The sequence below is a fragment of the Centroberyx affinis genome, unplaced genomic scaffold, assembly GCF_046629955.1.
Source record: "Centroberyx affinis isolate AG114_WGS23_722 - 3 ecotype Tasmania unplaced genomic scaffold, CSIRO-AGI_Caff_v1 ptg001983l_1, whole genome shotgun sequence".
Classification (NCBI taxonomy): Eukaryota; Metazoa; Chordata; class Actinopteri; order Beryciformes; family Berycidae; genus Centroberyx; species Centroberyx affinis.
Window position 1 is genome coordinate 277,001 of NW_027280329.1, and position 17,657 is coordinate 294,657.

General features: G+C 44.9%; 1 protein-coding gene across 1 annotated transcript in view; it reads left to right on the plus strand.

Moving 5' to 3' along the window:
• LOC139653834 (glypican-5-like) overlaps positions 1 to 17,657 on the plus strand; it is a 97,939-nt gene that overhangs the window by 20,060 nt on the left and 60,222 nt on the right. Inside the window, exons 3-4 of the mRNA XM_071530824.1 lie at positions 2,722 to 3,425; positions 16,398 to 16,561. Of these exons, the coding sequence (XP_071386925.1) occupies positions 2,722 to 3,425; positions 16,398 to 16,561 (868 nt within the window). The remainder of the gene's footprint in view (positions 1 to 2,721; positions 3,426 to 16,397; positions 16,562 to 17,657) is intronic.

Below are 17,657 nucleotides of genomic sequence, written 5' to 3' on the forward strand. Positions count from 1 at the left end.
TAGGAAGAGAATAATGTGCTATAGATCATTGTTTGACACTAACTTCACAACTCTTTAATGTAATTTTCTTGCCCATCACATAAAGAAAATATTTCCTGAGCTTCAAATCAAAAAATTTGATTTTAAAATGTCAACAATACAAAGGCACCAGGAGAAAGATCAGCTTTTTGGAGAGCTTGTATGTGTGTGTGTTTGTTTGTCTGTGTGTGTGTGTGTGAGAGAGAGAGAGAGGGAGAGGGAGAGGGAGAGAGAGAGAGAGAGAGACTATATGTTGTGGTGTTTCTGAGCATGATAATTTTATAATAACATTGTGTGATGCTGTGTAACCCAAGCTTATGGGCACATTCTGTGGCTGAAAGTCCTGTGGCTATTGAGCCTTGCGGCCTGGCTGGCTGGCAAGCACGCGGACCTCACACCGGTACCCACTCCACAGCTTCACAGGCTTAGGAGACGTGCTATACTGGAACTGAAACTGTAACTTTACAGCCTCTCTGTCTGTCTTACTCTGTTTTTGCTCGTTCTCATTCTCGCTCTCCCGTTGATCTGTGTGTATCTGCCTGTTAGTTGGACGTCCTCTCTGGATGTCTGTCTGACTGCTGTCTGCTGAAAGCTGGGATTTGTCACCCTTGGCCTTAATAATCCCTAACAACCCATTAATTCTCATGTCTGTCTTCTTAATGTCTGTTCTTAATGTCATGCTCTTCAAAACCCATTTAATAAGCAGCACCTTTAAATTTTATGTGTGTTTAGGAGCTGCTGTGATTATGACGATGATGTTTTCTGGTGCATTACAAATGAGTTCTGCCTTTTACTGGCCAGTGGGGAGTCCCCGTGTGTCACAGACAGCGCTCATATTAGTTAGTGCAGCTGTTGGGGAGGACATGACTGTTGTTGTCCTTCTGTCTGTGGGCTGGGAGGGGCTGGACACACACACACACACACACACTAATTTGGTAACAATCAATGTACAGAGATTTACTATGAGAAAGAAACTGATGGATGAATATGTAAGTAAAGCTGTTCTAGAACTAAGTCTGCAGCGCTTGATTAATAGCATGGTTTGCTATCTGTGAGTACCATGCAGTACTGTTCAATAGGCTTATGTTTAGTATGTTAAGTTTATGTGTGTGTGTGTGTGTGTGTGTGTGTGTGTGTGTGTGTGTGTGTGTGTGTGTGTGTGTGTGTGTGTGTGTGTGTGTGTGTGTGTGTGTGTGTGTGTGTGGTGTTGGGCTGGCACCCTCATTCTCCTGTCTCAATTTCTGTACAGTTGCTGCTGCTCCTCCATGTCCTGGCATGCTTTAGGGCTGACATCACAGCCCAGAGGAGAGTGTTTTGTCCAGGACACACACACACACATGTACACACACACACACACAGACACTGACACACAGACACACACAGGGGAGATGTGAAGTGGGGGAGTAGCGAGACCTGGAATGGGACATGGACCAGACAGAATGTATGGAGAGTTGGGGAGAAGGAGGGGAGCAGGAGGGAAACGGGATGAAGTGGATAGGCAGTGAAGGAGATAGAGGGATAAACTGAGTAGTTGGCTATGGTAGAAGTTAGAGTCTGCAGGGAGATCACTGAGACTTGACATTTTTACTGTTATTTTGTTATTCATGTTTGAATTATTATTTTCATATTTTTCAAGTCGGGTCAAATATTCAGCATTGGGGAGCCACCGCCACACAATGCATGCGGTGGAAACAATGAAAGGGATAGAAGTTTAAATGTGATACTGGAAAATAATAGTGCTGGAGAGAAAGGGGAGGAAATGAATGGGCAAGAGAATATTTTTATGTCTTCTTCTTCTCCCCATTGCTCAGTCACTCTCTCTCTCTATTTTTCTCTCTCTCTCCCTCTCTCTCTCTCTCTACTCTGTAACAGTACCTTGCTTGGCAAGCAGTGGCACTTCACTGGCACTAGTCAGCCTCTGCACTGACGTCACGGATCTCTTTACAGCCTTTCACTTGCTAGCTGGGAAATCACATAAGATCAGGTTGACAGAAGCGTTCTAATTAGTGTGTGTGTGTGTGTGTGTGTCTGTGTGTGTTAGTGCGTGTGTGTGTGTTGGAGGATGGGTTGTTGCATGCCAGATATAGCTTGTAGAATCTGGTGTATATTGGTTCCCACAGAGAATGCAAACTGATTGCAGTGGTTGCTCATTTCAGGAAACTTTTTTAAGTTAAAAGTGTAACCACACACACACACACACACACACACACACACTCTCTCTCTCTCTCTCTCTCTCTCTCTCTCTCTCTCTCTCTCTCTCTCTCTCTCTCTCTCTCTCTCTTTCTCTCTCTCTCTCACTCACTTTCTCTCTCTCTTGTCAGGCAGTGAGAATGTCTCCTTAAGACATACTCGTTGTGATATCCAACCGCTTTACAGGGAAACATGACACTGGTTTTTCTACCCAACTTACTGATACACACAAGCCAAGCTTAGCTGGTTAGGAGGGAGGGTGGGGATAGGGTGCCCTGTCAAGTATCATTTACTGTGTGACTGCTATATGGGTTTGCTTTTTTAATTCTTAAGCCCACTTTATTGCAGAGTTTGTAGATCATGTTGTCAATGGTTTACAATATTCCACTCTCATTTAAATGACTGAAGTCAACAAATGTCATCTGTTTCTGTCTTTCCTTCTCTCTCTCTCTCTCTCTCTCTCTCTCTCTCTCTCTCTCTCTCCCGCTCTCTCTCTTGCTCTCCTTGTTGCAGATACGTTCCAGTACCTTCTATCCTTCTCTCAGGGTCACCTGAGTTCACTGTTGGAGGGAACCTACTCATCCCTGTCCCGCCGTGCCCTGCCCCATGTCAACCAACTCTTCTCCTCTCTCTCCCTCCACCTCCGGGGGGCCAACGTTTCTGTGGAGGCAGCAGTCCACCGTTTTTTCGACAACCTCTTCCCACTGGTCTACACACGGCTCGTCAATCCAGGCATGGAAGGTGGGGGGGCGGAGACCAGCGAGACGGGTGACTGCCTCCGCATGACCCGGCAGGACGTCAACCCCTTTGGGCCTCACCCAGCCGCCATGGCCCAGGAGCTGGCCGGGGCACTGGGCGCCGGGCGCCAACTGGGCCTGGCCCTGGAGGAGGGTCTGGAGGTGATGAATGCCACTGAGCACGTCAGCCTGAGCAGGGAGTGTGTGAAGGGCCTGGTCAAGATGGTGTACTGCTCCCACTGCAGAGGCCTGACACTGATCAAGCCGTGCGTGGGCTACTGTCTGAATGTGCTGCGAGGCTGCCTGGCCAGCGTGGCGGAGCTGGACCAGCCGTGGAGGAGGTACACCAGTTTGCTGGAGCAACTGACCCACGCTGTGGCTGGGCACCACAGCCTGGAGCTCGCCCTGCTGGGGGTCAGGGGTCACGTCAACGAGGCCCTGCTCTACGCACAGCTCCACGGACCGCTCATCACCGCTACAGTGAGTACACTCTGGAGACACATTCAGCAACACTGTAGTGGTACATGCAAAAAAAACTCCAAACCCTTTGATTTAACATCTTATAACGTTTGGCAAAGTTTAATGTAGTGATTTGAAATATTTTTGTAGGCTGCTTGTGAGCTATGAGTTATTTTTTCCACTAATGCAACAAAGTACCCTGCACATTGCATGATTGTGCAGTGTCGAAACTACTCTGAGAAAAATAAGGATTATATTCATTTATACAAATGGAAGTGTTATTTTTAAATTCAGAGCCCAAGGTTACAGTTCCTTTCAAAATGTGGGTTCCAAGAAAAAATAAAATAAAATAAATCCAGCTCCCTCCAAAAAAGTGCAGGCTGAGCTGAGTAGGCATGAAGCTACAGTAATTTTCCAAAATGGCAAGGAAGCTAAAAATCCCCAATGTTGTTTAGGTTCTGTTGGGGCATATTACAGATTCCTGTTAGACTATGATTAAAATGAGAAGAGTAGTGGATAAAATGGGGATTGTGTGCACTTACATGCTGTGAGTAGGACCATATGCCTTATGTTATACGGTTATAAGTCGGATGTTCACCACATTAAGACAGTTTTATGAATGACTGCCAGACGGTTCTTAAAACGGAATATACAGCCGTTAAATCTGGAGTGAAAATTGTGCTTTTGTTTAATAGTTTATCTTGGATTTGTATTCCTTATGTTCACAGCAAGCATTATGGTTAGACCATACTGAGTAAACAAAAAATCCATTTAGAGTTGGCAATTTCATTCTGCGTCACAAAATGCTGCAGTATGGCTGCAAAACTGGAGAACACACCTCAAAAACATTTATATCCCTACATTCAAAGTATACACGTCAGATATAATACACAACAAGGAGTAGCTGTAGTTGCATGTCAGCCAGTTACTGTATTTGAGATACCATCTAAATTGAGTTTTGTCAGAAAAAATGTTGTTATCCTCACTTTTTTAAAATAAAAAATAGTTTCTGTATATAGCAAAATCAAAAGGGGGTGCATCCAAGTGGGTGTGAGCCAGTGTGAGTCATAACACCAAGGAGCAGAAGGTGATTAGCAGAGATTTATCTGGACAGCATCATGAAGAACAAACTGAATTCCCGCTAGGTAGGATGTCAGCCAAGCATCCCCCCACTCTATTTCCCCTCTCCCCTCTCCTAAGTTACAGACATGGTTCCCTACACTTCTATACGGTGCATGTGTATTCACCGCTGTTGAATGAGTCTATAAGAGCACTTGTAAATGTGTCTCCTCCTGGGCAAGAACTGGAGCGGTCTGGACATCACGCCTCCACTACCTTTACTGGTCCCCTTTACTGACTGGGTGGCTGAACTTGACCTCACTGGGCTCTAGGAATAGACTCTCTCTGTCTCTCTGTCTCTCTGTCTCTCTGTCTCTCTGTCTCTCTCTCTCTCTCTCTCTCTAATCCCTATCCCTACCTCTCTCCATCTCATTGGCTGTCTATGAGGGGTTCTTACAAAGAAGAGTATTTTCTGGTATGTGCTGCACACATGTGGACACCTTGAGACACTCAGTTGGACAATAGCGCTTTGTGATATGAACTTCCTTGAATGTGGGACCAGAGAATGGTAGAACAATGCCTGAAAGGTTGATGGGACTCTGGGGTGGCAGTTCTTCTCTAATATCTGTAATGGGACCACTGGTGGAAGACACTACTCTGGAACTGGTTCCAGAACTGGGCTAGAACTGTAAGGCAGTGGCCATAATTTGGAGAGTCAGTGGATTAAAGGCTTGGCTGTTCCAGTTGACTTAACGTACAGTTGCAATCCTCCATTGAGCTCTGTGTCAGTTTTTTTCACAGGCCAGTGATTACTATGGTCACTTAATGAAGAGATAGGGTGCTGGTCTAGATAACACAAGGGCAACCCTGAGTTGTGGAGGAGCATCACAGAGCCTGGGTGGTTCTACCTTAATTGGCCCCACAGTAAACACAGACACACCCACACATATACACACACACACACACACACACACACACACAGACAGAGGGTTGGTTGCCAGGCTTGGAGACTGACCCAATACAACTATGCGGAGAGAGAGCCCGGCTTGTATTTTGTGTGTGTGTGTGTGTGTGTGTCTGTGTGTGTGTGTGTGTGTCTGCTTGGTATTCATGGGGTGGCAGGCGGGCCTGGAGCCGGGAGCCCAGCACAAGGACAAGTGGGACGGAATTGAAAGGGTTCCAGCCAGGCCTTACAAACTGGACCCAGCCAGCTGGAAAAAAGGGCCAAGAGAATTGTCGCTGGAAAAGGAGGTGGCCCCCAGTCAGACACTGGTGGCTCCCATTCTCTATTCTCTATGCACTCATACAGTACTTCACACAGGCGTGCACTCAGGCTAGTGTGCAAACATGAACACCTAAGCTCACTCACACACACACACAAGCAAAATATGCCAGTGGAGCCAGGGACCCTAGTGCCACGGGTAACCTAGAACCCTTGGCCTTTTTAAATCACAGGTATGTCTTTATGGGGCCACAGTGGCCCATCAAGTAAAACTATAAAGTCTCCAATGCACGACTACCGTGTCAGCATAGCCACCCTCCCTCATCCACCCCACGCCTATATACACACACTCATTCACACACACAAAAAACACACACCCCTCTGAATCCTGGAATAACATATTACTCTCCTCCTTCCATTTTCTTATTTTATCATAATATCCTTCTTTGCTTCATACTACGAAGTAAATAAAGTAGCAAACCTTTACTTACTGTTGTTTTTCTTCCCTGATAATGTTCTGTATTAGAAGTCAAGCGCAAACCAGTAGCTCTGTGTTTTGCCGAGTCAGAGTATTATATGGAGTTGTTATTAAAGGAATTATTGTGACTGTGTGGTTTTGCACTGGGATGTTATCCCAAACCATTCTGTGGTTGCTCTCTCTCTCACTCCGTGAACTGCAGACTACACAGAGTCTGTACTATATGCTGCTGCACGCCATTGGGTAGGGCCTACGCCACAACACACACACACACACACATATCCCCACACCATGTACAGGTATCAGGTTTTTAGAAGTCCAGTAAGGGGGCCTAGATGTGCGGCCCACCCTGTGACAATACTAGTGGGGCGTGTGAGTGTGTACGTGAGGCTGAAAGGCGTCTATTGATAGTTGTGTGGGGCAGCAGCAGGATAGATTCTGTTTTAACGCATTCCTGCTCTTATTGAGATGGAGCATGAACGTGGGTCGAGGGGAAGTGGTTATGGTTATGGTTATTGGGGGAGGTTGGGGCTGGATTATGTTGAGTAGACACAATTAGGAGAAATTTGGAAAATATCCAGTGAAAATGGCTGCTGTTATTGGGCCCCAGTGCAAATGGTGGCTCTACTGTTTTGTGAGGTTTTCTCCCTCTGAATGCTGCCCTGTTGAATCCATCTGAGAGTTTCTCCCTCTAGAGTCAACTGTGCTTGAGAGGCCACAGACTGCTGTTTATTGACATGGCTGTAATAACGATATGGCTCATATGACCTGGAAGGGGACTTTACAGCTTCGACTGCAGGGGATGAGTATGTTTCAGGACACACAAAAATATGCATGCGTGCACACACATGCGCACACATGCATGCATTCACTCACTCATTCACTTCCCTTACTTACTTGCTGAGACTTCTATAGTTTGCCTATGAGAAAACAGCAACTGTGGTCCAGATTAGGGCAGCTTATATGCAGGTCTACCTTATCCGCTGGTTGGTTTTACCCTGGCTTCTCATTACAGTCTTATGGAGGAATGCTAATAGCAGCCTGGGCCTTTAGATAATGGAAACAAGGGCCAGTGGGATGACTGGAGGGTTTCCATTCACCACGGCGGCACCTCAATAGGCTGCAGTGGCTTCCTTTGCCTCGCTGTTTCTTTTTCTCTAGCCCACAAAAAAAAAATGAAAGAACCTTGTTGGTGTGAAAACAGACTTGGTTGTCATCACACTTTCACATTGCTCTCTCCCTGTCTGACTCTCTGCAATCCTGCATTTTCAGAAGAGTATAGTTCACAAGAGGATGATAGAGAAGGTTTCTTAAGCGTGTTGAGATGGACCCTGACATCAACTCCTGAGAATGCCAGTGGAGGTCATCTTATATAAAAGGATTAGCTACGCTGCTCAGACACTGATCTATGGTTAGATTACCAGTTCCTCTATCTAATATTTGAGATTGCCACTTGGGGAATAGTAGCTGATGCTCAAAATGTGCTCATGGCCAATCTATACGCTCAACCCATCTTTCCAAGTTGCATGTGCCTTTGGCAGTGGGTTTCAACCTGAGACTGACTGACTGACTTACTCAGCAGTCCATTAGCTAATGACGGTGGGTGCAGCCTCTCCTCTCCTCAGCCAGCCCCCCCCCCCCCCCCCAATCCTTTCCCCTCCTCTCCTCTTCTCTCTTTCTCTTGGTGTTCTCCCAGCTTTAATATGCTGGTGATATGTACCAGTCCTCAACACCGCAAAAAAATTCCCCCATTTCTGCTCCACTGAATGGAAATATAGTGGTAATAGTGAGCAATCACCATATGATTGATTGCTGTGCCATTAAATTTAGATCTGAACATAAAGCAGTGGTCCATAGTATATTATTTCTCTGCATGACCCATGACTTGGATTTGGGGAATCATATAATTTCAGAAATCATGTAATTTCTCAGATATGTAGTTGATTATAAGTCGATGAAATGTTCATAGAAGTGTGGTGAAGCAGTGCCTCTATTCCCACCCTGAGGTCTGCTACTCAGCTGGACTGTTTCACACAAAATAAGACATGGTGACAAGAAAAGGGGATGAGGATTGACAGGAGGAGAAACATGTCTATGTCTGGTGTTTATGATGACTAATTAATTTAGAGACATAAACCCTCATGTCCGTTAGTCTTCCCTACACTGGTAACAACCTGCTGCTGCACCAATCACTGTCTTAATTCCATTTGGACTGTAAACTTCAGTAGCTGTCCAACTCAAACTGCTTTAATAGCACACAACAAGCTTCTCATCTGGGATTGCTGATCAGGTCCTCTTTGACCATTTAATTCTTGGCCACATGCTAACAAAGCTACTCATTCTACAGCTGCCTCATTAATACCATTGACAGCCACTGTATCATCTACTAAATTGCATGTGGTGAACTAGATAGCACCACAAAATCCCAGCAATAGCATGCCACCTTCTGGCTTTCTCCGGGTGAACAGTTCTCATGTGTAGTGTTCTTTCAATCCACTGCAAAAACAATACTAAGCCAGTCTTCACCCTGGAGCTCACTGCCCTCATATGTCCCCTTTACCCTTTTGTAACGCCGCCTTCCTCCCTCTCCACCTCCCTCTCCCTCCCTCCCTCCCTCTCTGTCAGGTTATAAATAGCTCCCGCCATCCCTATCTGTGTCTTCATACCTCCAACAGCCTCACCTGGTGTCTGGGTGCCCATTGGCTTGGCATTCCAATACATAATGCCCTCTCAACTCACTCTTGTGCAGACTAGCATGGTAATACCTGTGTTCATGTTGCTGTTAGGTTAATAGGATCCCTGCATCTCTGTTGTGATTTTAATGATAATTGGTGGTTCACTAGAGGGCCTCAGATGGACACATGGACTCTTGGAGCCTCTATCCACAAGCTTATTTTCATTGCTTGTGTGTGTGTATTCTAGCATATGCCAGACAGGGACATGATGGACTCACTTGACCTTCATCTGTCTCTGTCTCTGTCTCCCTCTTCCCCTCTCTCCTCTGTCTCGGTGAAATTACACCCATCCCATCCTCTGAGACTTCTAGCCACATTTTTGTTTCTAATTCTTTCAAATGTGTTTACAAAGATGCGCTAGGAGGACAATTGATGTCAACAATCTCCAAAGTAACATCCATATTTACAGAGAAAAGCCAAAAGCCTCTCATTTTGAGATCATCTGTGAATGATTTAATCAGGGTAAACAAGCCTCAGTGTGGAGAGAGAAACTCAATGTTCCCTTTTCTGACTTGGAGCCTCAAGGACTTATCCCTGTGATATATGAGGAACTGCGTCTCTCTCTTTAATTAGCACTGACATCATTTGGACGGGAGAGAGAGAGAGAAAGATGGTGGGGAGGGGGTAGTTAGGGAACAAGGAGGGAAAGAGAGAGACTGAGTGATAGAGAGTGTAGAGTGACGACTAAAGAGAAGGCTGAAGACAGACTGATTTAGACAAAAGGAATGAAGAGAGACCTATAAAAGGATAACACAGCGAAGAGTTGGGAGAGAGAGAGAGAAAATAAGGCAAGAGGAGAAGAGTTATGCTGTAAATCTTCCACGCTCTGTCACTTGCGCCTTTCTTGGAGAGGCGGAGTGGAAAGCTGTCACAATGAGGTCACCAGGGGTCAGGGGGCGTTTCATATTGTGAATGTCATTACACAGATACAGTCAGCTACTTCAGATTTTGTCTGTAACTCATAACACAACACATTGTCATCTCCAGGATACATAATATTTTGTGTGGATCCAACCCTATAAATTGATGTTTTTTGTTTTCTCTTATATTCGCTCATTAACCCCACATATGACTGGCACATCTGTCTTTAGGTCTGGGGCTATTCAACTTTGTTTTTGGTTACACCTTGACTCACACTGGTATAGGTGCTGCCTTTAGTCTGTCTTAGTCAGGACTAGGTCGCTCACTGTTGTCAACTAGTCTCAGCACTGTGCACACAACCCGTATCCATTCATCATAAATTATCTTATCCAGAGAACACCAATATTTTACCACTCTCCTCAGACATGGAGCTTTAGATGAGTAAATCACCTGTTCATTTATGTATCCTGATATATGTGAATAACAGGCTGTACAGACCAGTTTATCTCCATCATCTATGACCCTCTTCAGTAATCAGCATTAGCCAGAATCAATATATACTCCAGCCGGAACCACTGTAGATTGCCTTTCACTTTGGAGACCCACACATTGGTTGAGTAAACAATTGACCCTCTGTCTATCTCTCTACCTTATTCTTGACTGTGTTCTACTGTCATAGTCCAGTGTTGACTGTTGTCTGAGGCCTACAGGGTCTGATCAAGCTCAGCACCTTAGAACCTACATATGTCTCTGTACATATAGTGTACACAGCCTAACGCCGTGGCCACACTGATCCGTCAGAAAACGGACAGAATTACTAACAGATAGATTTCTGTCCGTTGGGGTGTTTTGGAATGTCAACGCTATTTTTAAAAAAATGCCTCTGATTTGCGGTGACAAATCCGTCTGTCCAGAATAAGTTCAACTGGGTTGAACTTTCTGTCTGTCAAAACGGACAGAAATCTGACGGAGACAGACGCGTCATCAGCGCTGCCCGGACAATGGACAGCTCTCATTGAAAATGAATTGAAATGAACGGAGACGGACAAACACAATGGATCAGTGTGGGCGTGGCCTAACTGTGTTGTTGAAAGAGGAGAGAGATTCTCATTCACTTCACCCACCCAGATTGTCCCAGGTGGTCCAGGATTTGAACTGGCAACCTTCCAGTCACACGCCTGCTTCTCTACCCTCAAGGCCGCCATCACAACACTGCTAGTATTGGCTAATGTGTCAGCACTTCCCTTATCTCTCAAAACAAGGATAGCTCTCATAGTTGGCTTGTAGTCTTTTGATTGTCATCTTTGAGGACAGTCCATGTTATTGCCACTTAAGGGAATGCAATTTTATTGCTCCATTTTTAGTGGAAATGGATTATTGCAGGGGTAAAAGAAAAATTCTGGAAAAATATTGTCTGTGTCGCATAGTTTGAGATGACAGTGACTGTGGTTGGATAATGGATGTAAGCAGTGGACCCCAGAGGACACCCAGGGATATGAATGAAGACAGTGTTGTGCTTCTTTCCCATGGTGAAGTCATAAAATGCACACATATACACACACCACACACACACACACACACACATACTCTCTCACTCTTACATATACACACACAGACATGTACACTCATATGCTTCAACGACACAAAGTGCTATTGGTTTATATTAATTATGGCTGTGCTCTGAGAACACCACTGAGACCGTGCAGAAATGCCTTCGGTGAGTTATACGTTCCAGAGATTAATTTCAGATGGTACATCGCTTGGCACAGGACCAGCGGTTTGTAAAGAGCTGGTGTCCATTTAGGCCATTCTGCCCAAGAGATATGTGATCATGATAAATGAATACTATCACTATGGCTTGGCCCAATATTGGCTATTGTTTGACTGTTTTTATACTGCTAGAGACAGTTTTAGCCAAGGTCGGGACTGTTGATATAACATGATCTCAGTATGCGGCTGCTTCTCTTTTATTTATTTTATTTCGGCCTCTGTGAGAATGAAAAGCTGTCCTCCATTCTACCACCTGAGCTAAAGGCCAACTGCTATAGAGGAGAGCTCTGTGTACATTTGTCCCAGCCAGTAACAATTTGTGGGTTCGACTATAGAGTGCTTTGAGCCGTGAGTGGCCTGTTCACTTTGCCAGAGCTGGCAAATAGAACACTGTTCCCAGGGTTTAACAGTCACTGGCAGTAGGTGGACGGATGGGCAGGCTGTGTGTGCGTGTGTGTGTGTGTGCGTGTGTGTTTGTATGTGTCAGTGAGTGTCTGTGTGTGCGTGTGTATGTGCATGTTCACTCCATTCAGCACACAAGCTAGAGCCTAGCTGTGGACAAAAGGGGGTCCTCACTGACCGGACACCCTCCCTTCATCCCACAATGCAATGCGCGTGGGGTGAGAGGGGGCTGAGAAAGTTCCCTTGGCTTCTCTGGCTAATCCCTTGATAAATAAACTGGGAAGACAGACCACCACTGCTATCTGTAAGCCAATACTCCCCTAGAGGCGGGATGGCCCTGGGCTGGGCTAGCTTGAAGCTGATTCCCTTGCTCTCTGCTGCTTCACTCTGTTGCCTCAGGATGAGATGTGCACTGACACATGAGGCCCGGGCACAGATACACACACACACACACACACACACACACACACACAGACATGCACACATACGCTCAAGATATGGAATCATAGACATGCAAACAGATCCTTGCAAACAATGCAAAAAATGTCAGTTTGAATGTAAACTTTTACTAGACTAACACCTACAGATGTGCCCAAACCTGGAAGACACATAGCTGTAAAAACAGTCTCACCCACTCCTGCCTGCAGCGGCAGAAATCTAATTTCATTGGCCAGCCCAAATGCAAACAGAATACATGCCTTGTATTTCCCTAAAGTCTTCCCATGTGGTCAGCATACATCCCACCCATCTGCCCCCTCCACCAGCCTCCGTCCTCAGGCAATCACATAAGGAATGCCGCACATGAAATAGCTGGAATTGTAAAGGTATAACAAGGACAAACAGGTGGTCACGCACACATGCATACACACACACACAAAACCACTTACTCAAGCTGTGCGCAAATGGGATTTCCATTCTCATGCCATCATCAGGTCAGAAGATAATTGATTTATAGCCACGTTGCAGTTCATATCATTATTCAAGCTGTCATCTGATTGGCCATCAGGATTATGTGGCCATAAGATCCAACCTTTAAGAGCATGTCTTCATTCCTCGTGAGGATCCATACCGAGGACGGTGTTTATTTTCCCCATGATGAGTTTGTGTTCTGCTTACATAGTTGTGTGTTTAGTTAGGCGTGTGACTGATCTGTGTCGACGTTATTGTTTTGATATGCGGGCCTTTCGCCGGTCTCCTCTGGCCTCTTCAGAACTAACCCATTTTTATCCTGCTCTGTGCAGTTTTGTTGTAAAATTGTGGGGATAGCACAAACAGAACTGTTAGTGACCTCCGCTTGATGCTCATACTTTATGAGAACGTTTACATTTTTTGTCTTGGAAAACACCAAAGTGTCATGCTGGAGACAGGCGAGAAATGGCACTGGATTTAAAACATAAGTCTGCTTCTTTGAAAAGTTCAGAGGCTCAGATCCTGCCTTACCACTGCAGGCAAATAAAATCCCTGCAACTCCCAATTGCTTTTTTGGTGTTTGGCCTGAATTAAAATACGTGTTGAATTAAATGCATGGCCCTAGGCCCAGTGAAACCTATTCAAATCTCATTAATTGTCAAAAATGAAATCTGACTTTTGGAAGATACAAGGTTGTCAGCCATCAGTAGCAATGAACAAACATTCAAAACACAGTACATATTATCCTGCTCTTTCAAAGTATTGGCTACATTTCCTCCATACATCACATCTTTGCAGGACATTACAAAGCCACAGTGGCTCTTCTTATAAGATACTGTGATGTCTGTTATCTTTATAGTATCAGTCTGTTAGAAGCTTGTGACGGGGACTGATGGTGTGTGTGTGTGTACAGAATCTTGTATGTATATGTGTATGTGTATGTACTATATGTATGCTATCGGTGGTGAGGGATGGTCTATAAAATGATAGCCCTGTAATAACTGTAGTTATTATTGTTGCCTTGCCCTCCACACACCTGCCCTGTCTGCCAACTCCATACACAGACACACACTAACGTAGACCTCCCAAACACTACAATCTAGACATGACCTAATGGGGTTTTATGTTGTCTGAAATATGTGTTTGTATCTTGGGAATAATGTATCTTTTTCTTTCTTTTTTTTTAAAGGCATTTTTATTTTTAGGCATTTTATGCTTTATTGATAGACAGTGTTAGAGAGACAGGAAGGTATGGGAGAGAGAGGGAGGGGAGGACATGCAGCAAATGACTGCGGGCCGGATTCAAACCTACATGACTACTTAGAAAGTTTGCATGGTAAAGTGACTCAGCCTTGTTACTACCTCTCGGATAGACATTTTTTGACTAGGCAGTTTTATTTTGTTGCTATAAACTTAGCAACAAACTGCTTGGCAATGTCAATAATGCTGCAAAGCTCTGGGCTAATCAACAAAGTATAAAACTAGATTGTAACTTTTAGAATATATTGTTTTGCCATTACCCTTGCTCAAATAGTCCAGTTTGGCAAACTTTGTTTCATAAAACAATCCACTTTACAAGTTTGAAATTTACAAGTGTTCTAATAAATGTCTGAACAGGCCATGTTGTGCAGGCAGTATGCAAATGATTTAGAAATTATCTTAATTATTCAATACAATACGACACATGCAAAGAGCTGTTGACTCAGAGCGTTGATAGGCTACAAAACAGTTGCTACATTCTATCATTTCTCTCTGCCACAACATTGTATGTGTGTGGCATGTTTGCATATGGGCATGTGTCTGAGTGCATGTGTGGCTGCATGCTGCTCTACCACATGTGAGTGTGTTTTATGGGTCCAGGGGGAGTTAAGGTTAATGCAATAAAACAACCATCCCTGTGCCCAGCATCTGCCTCCAGAGAGAACTAGAGACCAAAATAAGGAATAGGAGAGAAAGAGAGCAGAGTGAAGAGTGAAGTGCAAGCAGAGCAATGGAGGGGAAGGATGCTCAGGTAGTTTGGTTTAAGAAGTGATAGGTCTTTAGTGTCTGGAACAGAAATACAGGACATTTCTGTCAGCAAGCAGCTCTTAGGTTGTCTGCCATTGACAGTCCCGGTGCTCAGGAATAGCTGGCTGCTATGTGGAAACCTCCATTTAAACTCCATTTATAGGGCACATGTGATGAGTGATCTGCCTCACCCTAGAGGGGAAGTCTATTTATAGCAGCCTGGCATATGGACCCCGACCAAGACAAGTTTTGTAACTGTTAACGCATATTTCAGCTGCTTCCAGGCTTACTTAACCAACATCTCCGCAGCAAGTGGACACACACACACACACAACCAACCACTCACACACATGCTTGCTTTCCAAGCCTTTCCCATATGAAGGTCTGTGTGTTTATATTTGTGCATTCCATTGTTTTCAACCTCTCTCAAGCGCTCCTAAACACCTACACTGGAATGGCAGTGTGTCTGTCATAGGCCAACAGAATGACAAAAACTTGAGCCGTTGCTTTGATGTTACTACCCACAACTTTTTTTTACATGAGCAGTCCATTCTTATGAGTCCATTCTGACTTAGCCAAACCTAAATCAACAAAGCAGAATATGACTGTACTACCATCCACATGGTCTTAAAATAACCTAGACCTTCTTTATGGTGCTTCATGACCAGTCAGAGTGAGGAGGGGATGCTCTTTTCAATGAATTATAACCATGGGCTCATTCCTGCTATGGTGGTCCCAGTTACCAATTCTTACTGTGATGCCCCCATTTGTAAATCAGTAGTGAATAAATTGTGCCACTAAATAGTAAATAGTCCTGTTGGATGCCCTGACATGATAGGAAGACTCATCCACTGAAATGGAGCAGTGTATAGACATTGATCACTATAAGGAGCTACTCAGAGTCCAGCATGCAAGAGCCATTAGACTCTGACTCCCTGGTTAATTGAGGACCACTTAATAACCCTGCCCAGAGGCTTTTAAGCCAATGAGATGTCATTGATTTTGCGTCTCGGTTTGAAGCATGCGCCCCTTTATTCTCATGACCCCAGCGTCTCCTCCTCTCCACTGCTGGCTTTAATAACTCACTGGAGATACTCCTGATCATTGCCAACTGTGTGTGCGTGTGTCCGCCTCTGTGAGGTGGAGAAATTTTCTACATTTACTGTCAGCCCCCCTGGCAATAACTCACTCACCACACCATTTTCTTTCATCACGTCCTTCACATCAGCCCCTCTTCCCTCTGCTTTTACTCTATGCTTTTCTATTCCAGAATTATTTTCACCTTCTCCCTTCCACCCTGCAATCATTTGACTGCACTGAGGGCATTCCTCAATTTTAAATGATAACTACACTCTGAAAAAAGTATTCACTTTTAATTCCAAAATCTATAGGTAACGATTTTATCAATTTGTGTGTTTCTATGCACGTAAGTGTGCAGGTGTCATTTGGTGGTTTATGGAAGCCACCCTGCATCTCCCCCAACCCCACCCTACTGTTGTTATGTGTTTTCCTAATTTAACAGGTGTGTGTTTGTTCTGTGTCTTCCGCAGGTGGACAAGGTGTGTGGCCTGTCTACTGGGGAACCTACCAGCATGCAGCCCACTAGCCCAGGGGTCACAACCTCCACCGTGACATCGTCCACCCCTCCTCCATCTGCTCCCCCCTCCCTACCTCCACCAGAGCAGTTGCTGGGGCAACTAGCCCACCTGAGGAGGTAAGACCACGCAACAAACTGGACTGTGATTAATTCAGTTTGATACATGAGTTTACTGCTCATTCTAATCAGTCCATCATAAATCAAAAGACATTCCAGTATGTCTGTTTTATTTTTTCCTCTATTGAGTGCTGTAAGGACGATTGTTTGTTTGCTTGTTTATTTGTTATATGGTAGATCGTATGCCAATGCAGGTGTTTGAGGATAAGATACAGTTATATAGACATCTAGATTGCCAGTAAGTGGATTTAAACAAAATGTAAATTAATTGACCTATTCTAAAGAGAGAGATTGGGCAGTGTCTCCATAAATGCCACCACTTCTCTCCTGCTACACACACACACATACAGCTAGGAGTAAATGTTGTGCTTGGCAGGCCAGTCCATGCCCTCCACCTGGCCTCTGAGGCACCCATCCCATGCCCACAGCAGCTGGCTGTGATGTGCCAGGCGAGGGGGGGTGGGGGGTGAGAGGGGGGGTAAGATTAATCTTGATGGACCAACAATTTCCTGTTTACCCAGACAGCAATGCCACCAGCTCTGATCCACTGCCCGCCTCAGCTGAAATAGTACCACACACAGACGCACACACACACACAAGCAGACACACACTTGCACTGTTGCCTGTCTGACCTTGTCCCAAACCATGAATCACTGCTCTGGTGCCAGGCTAGCTGACAGGTCGGCCCTGGCACTGCCACCATCATTCATGGCAACACAACCCAGCTCCCTGCCTGCTGCCAGCCCCGACCAGAGCACATGTGGGCACTGGCCACTTCAGAGAGATGCCGGCGTCCAGTGCAGTAAAGACAGAATAGTCAGTCCCTGAAAAATATGGAATACGATAGCGTAGAATAACATCAGCCATGTACATTTTATTTTAATGCGATGTAAAATTGAGGAATTGCTTTCCTTGTGAACATTTTACTTGTGAACACTTGTTTGTTTGTTTGTTTACTGACTATACACATTTTTTTTCCATATCTGTTTTAACTGTTGGTGTGTGGTGTGGGAAATAATGATGATCATAGGCTTGGGTCTTGGTGGTTTGGCCTGGTCTCTGCATGTGCATGATTCAACCCTTTCTTCCAGGGTCA